The sequence below is a fragment of the Gossypium hirsutum genome, chromosome D07 (genome assembly GCF_007990345.1).
Source record: "Gossypium hirsutum isolate 1008001.06 chromosome D07, Gossypium_hirsutum_v2.1, whole genome shotgun sequence".
In the NCBI taxonomy this organism is placed as follows: Eukaryota; Viridiplantae; Streptophyta; class Magnoliopsida; order Malvales; family Malvaceae; genus Gossypium; species Gossypium hirsutum.
The window spans coordinates 29059449-29066378 of NC_053443.1; the positions used below are offsets into that span (position 1 = coordinate 29059449).

General features: G+C 34.4%; 1 protein-coding gene across 1 annotated transcript; it reads left to right on the plus strand.

Moving 5' to 3' along the window:
* Positions 1–1722: 1722 nt before the first annotated feature.
* LOC107956153 (protein MAINTENANCE OF MERISTEMS-like) lies at positions 1723–5186 on the plus strand. The gene is made up of 5 exons (XM_016891887.1): positions 1723–2078; positions 2194–2373; positions 2462–2543; positions 2644–2778; positions 4983–5186. The coding sequence occupies exons 1-5, from the start codon at positions 1723–1725 to the stop codon at positions 5184–5186; spliced, it is 957 nt and encodes a 318-aa protein (XP_016747376.1).
* The last annotated feature ends 1744 nt before the right edge of the window (positions 5187–6930 follow it).

Here is a 6930-nt window from a genome sequence, read left to right on the forward strand (position 1 = left end):
AAAATATTAGCACTGAAAAACTTACTCGGTCGACTTGCTCGTGTTGCGGTTAAACATGGTATTTTTCAATTTGTAAGACACAATGCTATCAGTCTAAAATAAATTGTTTAATTATGTTTTATTAGTATTGAGAAAGTTGCTTGTGTTGTCGTTAAAATTGGCCGTTTATGTTGTTAATTATGTAGGAAAATGTAAATCATGTACTAAAGTAAGTTATGTGAAATTATTTTGGAAGGTAGCTAATGTAAAATTATATTTTGTAAAATACAATTTGTGAATTATGTAAATTAATAGTTATTTGAAATGTTAGGAATGTAAAATAATTTTCATTTAAATTATTTACGCAATGTGAATTAATCATTTGATAAGGGGCGTAACTAAAAAAATAAAAATGTAAGGGGTGAAACAAAAAAGGATAAAAAAAGAAAAGCAAGTTTGGAAAAAAATGAGAAAAAAAGAAAGTAGGACAGGGAGTTAGCTGAAAAAAAGAATGAGATAGAGTATTTACGCATAAAATAAACAATATTAGGACTTTTTAAAAAAATAATAACAGAGAGGACAAAAATAAATATAAAAAAATTGATTAATCGGTCACATCACGTCAACCGCATCAACGGAATCAGTGACGTAACTGGTCTGGAGGCTTGGCTTGCTTTTAACATTTAAAAAAAATAGTTACCTGAGTTGAGGCTTCCTTCCTCCACGACTGCTTCTTTTAAAGAAAAAGGGATTTGTGTTTGTTTTAGTTGGTGTTATTTAAAATTTGAAGTTAATAAATAGGATTAAGGTATGTAAATATATTTTGATATGCATGTACTATATTAAAAGTAGTTATTGTAATGTAATGTTTAATTTATGAAGGGGTAGTTTAATTTTTTAAAAGTTATGCATATATTAGAATGTCTTCTCGAGTAAATGCGGACTACACTTTATTGAAGGTTAATGAAACAATAAAATTATTAAATCACAAATTATTTATTTGCATGTTATATATGATATTTATTTACAAAGTGTGGTATGTTTATTAAAAGCTTAGTTAAAAAATAAATAGATTTTTTTATTTAATGTCTAAATTAGTTATGTTAGGTAAAAATTAGTTTAGCTACGATTTTAGTTACTCTGATTATCCAAAAGATAGTTAGGTAAAAACCAATAATGTTTTAACACTTCATTACTCAATTTATTATCATTATCTTACTACTTATTTCGTATTAAAATGATGATAATTATGCTTACAATTTTGGATTGAATTTTGGATTCAACATTTAAGAATTTTGATTGAGTGTTTTATATGTAATTTATTATAATAATTAAGTAGTAAAAATGATTTTGGAATAAATTATAATAATTGAGTAGTCAGCGGAAGTACTTCTTAAGAAATGGAAAGCGCCGAGGGGCTTACTTGTGAATTAACCATTTGCTCAACTATTTATAAACATTTTCTTTCCAAAAATGCTATTTTTGGCGTGAATTGGAAAAAGGAATTTCTTTTCTTCGGTTTAATTTATTTAGAAAACCAAAAATAAATTATATTTATTTGTTAAAATTTTGGGACGGAATTTTAGTATTCAAATTGAGATATTAACTTTTTAGTTTTCCATAAAATTTAATTTTATAGATATTTGATTATCATTTTTTAATAAAAATTTTACCATATAGGATGAGTACTGGGTATTGAGGTCGCGGATCCATTTTTCCTAGTATCATGCGGATGAGCGGGTCATGCCTTACTTACAGTTGGCGGGATTTAAAGACGTGGCATTGGTCTGGAAGTTCGACCTGAGGGTGGACCTAATATCTGTTTTGGTTGAGCGGTGGCGCTCAAAGACCCGCACTTTTCATATGTCATGCGAGGAGTGCACGATCATATTGGAGGACGTCACTATACAACGTGGGCTACAAGTTGATGGTGACATGGGGACAGGGCGAAGCAATATGTTGGAACATTCGGTGGTATGTAACAACTTGCTTGAACAATCCCTTGGTGATGGGGAACATAACTTCACGACGTTGACATTTTCATGGTTGAGAGCAAATTTCAAGGACTTATCAAGCACTACCACTGAAAACGAGTTTAGGTGCGCTACTCGAGTCTATATTTTGTAGTTAATAGGGGGTACTTATGTCGAATGCAACGTCTAATAGGGTTCACTTAATGTACTTGCTTCTATTTGAGGATTTCAATCGTGCCAGTACTTACAACTGGGGATTAACAGTGTTGGCGACATTGTACCAAGAGCTTTTTCAGGACACAAATCATGGGGAACATAACATGATTGGTTCTTTGCTACTGCTGCAGTCTTGGACGCTGTATAGGATGTCGTTTTTGGCGTCTGTTAGGCACCAGCTTTATAGGTGGCCACTTGTAAATAGGTAAAAAAAGTTATACTTAACATTTAATGACTCATAAGTGTGGATAATATTTTATAGTTTATGGCTAACGTGTTTCTTTTAGTTTCAGATGGGTCACGTCTCCGGGTATTGGCGCGAGTAAGACACTAATAGTGTACCGACAAATGATAAAGGCATCCGTCGGAGACAAAGTAATATATATAATTTTAATTGAGTAACATTGATTTAACTTATTTAATTGTAGCATGTTACTTGACTCGTTTAACTAACTCATTCTATTATTTTGTGTAGCTCTTGTGGATGTCGTATTCCGCACTGAACGTTGCAACCCTTATTCCACAGTGGGTTCATGCTAAATCAAATTTGTGGTGTATTAATACGTCAGTTTTAAACTTTTCAATTGTTGAGTGGTACAACGTCGATCAGGTTATCAGACAATTTGGATACAAACAATTTTTTTCCGGACGTTCCACAACGATTTGATGATGTCTACGGTAAGACTAAGAGGGGAAAAGACAGAGTGGATTGGGCCGTGGAACATCAACTATATATAGCACTATGGAATGCCCGGTTTGAGAGGCAGCCTTAAAAGCAATCCTGTATGTTTGACTTTAGTCCCTTGGAGGAATACATATATTGTGACATGGCGTAAGGGCACCTTTTTTTATATGGTGTGCAAATTATGGCAGTATCAAATCAGGGGTACAGACAAGGGTCTCAATTAGTGGCGAAGCCTAACCCGGAGGACCAACCTCTGAACACACACACTTCACTAGACCAATGGGTTGACGCTTTTGGGGAGGGGTCCTAGAGCAATGCATATCACCTGGAGATAGGCGGTTGCAGTTCAACTTACCTGCAACCACAATCACCAATAATATTTGATATGTTTGGATCAACACCTATCGGTGATACTATGTACTCCACCCCGCCTCCGACCATATTCGATTCAGTGCCAGATCTTCATGATGTGTTCAATACACCCTGAATGATGATACCACTCCCGGTTTATTCTAATTTTGATACCTATAAATTTTAAGTGTTATTTGATATTTGTTTAATTGATTTATAATTCCACAACTTCTTGATTTTTTTGTATAACTTATAATATCATTTTAAAGTATTAAAAGTTGTATATGTGTTTATAATTAATTAAAAATATAAGTTAATTTTAAATAAAAACTTAACACTAAAGACTTTAGCTAAAATTAAACACTAATAGTTTTGAATTAAACGTAAAGAAAATAATTTCATTTTCAAAGTATCAAGCACGATTACAATTTTCATTTCCATAATACCAAAAAAAAAATAAATTAGGTACATCATTTAATTTCCTCTAGACTGTGCAAATTGGCCAGTATGGGCGTTTCAATGTGGACACTTGCTCTGATTTTGGCTGACTATTTTGTATATGGTGCAATGCTTTGGTTCGAGCTGTTCTTTGACATCCATGTCACCTTGAATCCTTGTTGTCTCCATTTGACCTTTGAGTTTCCTATGTAGTGACTTGTCTGAAACCATCTCGAACGTAGGCGGAGGCACTTCCCATGTTGATACATCCCATAATACGGGAAACTCGTTACCCTAAATATGTAATGTGTGTTGAAACGTGTACACATCGTCTATATATTGTTCGACATTCACATTGAATGTTGCACATGCCGCAACCACATGCGCACACGAGTACCGAAGTGTCTAGAACCTGTAGCACTCGCAATGCTTGTTTCAGAGATCAAATCAGTAGGACCTTGGTCGGATCCTTGCAGGTCGACTGATACACTTTGTCACCTAGAAAGTTTCTAAGTTCCAAGAATATAGTTTTGCATTCATCGACCTCGACTTCCAAGTATTGTCTTCCATGGCATTCTTGACATCTTCAATGAACATGTGTCCAACTTTCATCAGTTTTGCTTCTCTCTACCCCATTTTTTACATCAAGTTTTTCAGCCTATAAAACATAGCTAAGAAACTGATGAAATTGGCAACTGATGCATACGATTCAAGACGAAATTATCGGCCTTAATGAGGTTGGTCATCATATGACCATATTGGTACCGATCATCAAAATATTGAGCCCATTGCCACCACTCCAACTACCCAACCACTATCTGAGAGAAGGATTAGACCCCACCAATCAATATCCAACCTTGCCAGCTTATGCCTGAATTAGTGTGGTTCCAACTTGTACCATATGTATGTATTCCGATAAAATTGGTCACCATTCCTTTTAGTAAAATGAATTCAAAATATTTACAAGTACACTTTTACATATGATATTTTTACACATGTTCATGATTTGTTAGCGTCAGTCTTTGTTCTTGTACTCTATGTGGAAGTTGACAGTGATGTGGCAAATGCAGTAGACAGACCTCCATGAAACCTCGAAACGCTGAGTCGAAGTAAGAAGACCCTTGGATCTATTAAAGACAATGCAAATGTTGTCTTGCCTGACAACATGCCTCCGCAAGTTCCTAAGGAAAAATTCCCATGATTCGGAGTTCTCTGACTTCATGATGGTGAAGGGGATTGGTAGTAAATTTAGGTTACCGTCTTATGGAACCGTAATTAGTAGTATCTATGTGTATTTTCTATAAAGCCACATTCCATCAACTTGAACTAGTGGTTTGCAGTGGGAGAAGACCCTAACACATGGATCAAACATCCAGAAAATCGGTGAAAAAATCTTCTCCCCGGTTCAAGATCCCCATTTGGGCCTCTATAAGGCAACGTCTACAAGTCTAGAACAGTTCTTGGCACGTACTCCAGCATCATTGGAATCCACCGCTGAAGTTCATTGTATGACTCATCCCAGTCACCGTACAACCACGCTATGACCATTTGTTTCGCCTACCATGCTTTCCTGTACGACACTCTATACTGGAACCGGGCTTGTGTTGAACTAGCTTTATTTGATAAATTATTTTGGTATAACAAACAAAAACATCTTTAAATAAAAAGAATTTTTTGAAAAAAGAATTCAACGCATGAATAATACTTCAAACCTTTCAAACATCTTAGAAAATTCTTTAAACACTTACAATAATTTTGCAAAAGTTCTAAAAATGGATTTAAACTCTTCAACTTAATTAAAATGATTTCTAATAAGTTTTAAAGCTGCTCCCTACAAGAAGTATCGATGTTTTTCAAAATGTATCGATACCTTAATTTTTATCGATACTAAATCTGCTATTTGTTTTGAATAAAAATTTAAACACAAACAAAAAGTATCGATACCTTTAAAACCATATCAATACCTACTGATTTTTATCAATACCAAAAATTTATATCGATACCAATTTTGCATTATATCTTTCATGAACTTTCAAAAATGTCAAAAAGTATCGATACCCATAAAATTATATCGATAAGTCATTGTTTGGTATTATTGGAAACCAATTTTAATGGTCATTGAATCAAACATTAAATGCTACTAGTATCAATATTTGTACAAAAAATATCGATGCTTTTGGTTGCAGGTGAATTTAATGGTATGGTATTTCCTTCCCAACAACTTTATTTATTCTCCTAACAACCACAACAGTTGGAAATGAATTATATAGTATAAATACCAGCTTCTGATGGCCTTACAACAACAAGAGAGATAATAAAGTCGAAAAATCATTCAATTCAACCTTAGTATTCAATTATTTCATACTTTTGTTGTATACACTTGTGAGCTTTCACTGTTATTCTTTAACTCAAGTGTACTCTTACCTATTTGTGCTCAATTGACAAATATTCTGATCTTGTAAGGATTTTTCTTAGTTTGCTCTTTGTATTTACTCTTTGAGAGTATTAGTGTCCTAAGATTTGGGTAGAAATATTAAGGGAGTTGTAAAGTTAAACCTTGTCCTCAAAGGTTGAACAAATTAGTGAATTTGAGAAAATCCTTAGTTGTGGAAAGCTAAGGTAGCGGAGTAGGCAATTGGGGCCGAACCACTTTAAATTGTTGTGTTCATTGTTGTATATTTTCTTCTAGCTTTCTTAATTTAAAACAAACCAATTCGCCCCCTTTTGGAAATTTCAGTTTGATCAATCAAGCTAACAACTTGCATGTTCGCAATCAAGACCGACACATTAATGGTTGGGATATCTTTCATCAGTGGCTTGATGCAGTTGCGGATACTTTTGGCATCATACGTACGATAGTGCACGTATGACATTACATCATGTCGCCTTTCTAATTTTCGTATTTATCATTGTTGAGTCTTTTGTATAAATGTAGCTCGAGCCTGTCAGCCGCACCCTTCGTCAACCCTCCAACATTCCCCAACATAATGCCCGTGTATACTTTGCGACCTTGTAATCAATCGACACCTTCATGTTGTACTTTTTGATGGCAAACATGTAGTCTGCCTTGTTCTCGAACCGTTTCCCAATGAATAACTCTTCCAATTGCAAATTTGACACCAATTTGTGACCAGGAACTATATCAGTGTACTCGAGGAATTCGGGTGCATGAGTTGTATTTGGATCTATGCTTAATATATGGGCCATAGGGTCATTCCGTAAAATAATGCCACGACTCGGCTTCTCAAAAGAAGGGGCATGAACATTTTCAACCTCCTCTGAGCCTTC

Excerpts from the sequence above, each read along its gene's own strand:
- LOC107956153 (XM_016891887.1), top strand. The coding sequence starts at position 1,723 with ATGCCTTACTTACAGTTGGCGGGATTTAAAGACGTGGCATTGGTCTGG. Across the intron at positions 2,374-2,461 it reads AGGTGGCCACTTGTAAATAG|ATGGGTCACGTCTCCGGGTA; the intron begins GTAAAAAAAGTT and ends TTTTAGTTTCAG. Across the intron at positions 2,544-2,643 it reads AGGCATCCGTCGGAGACAAA|CTCTTGTGGATGTCGTATTC; the intron begins GTAATATATATA and ends TATTTTGTGTAG.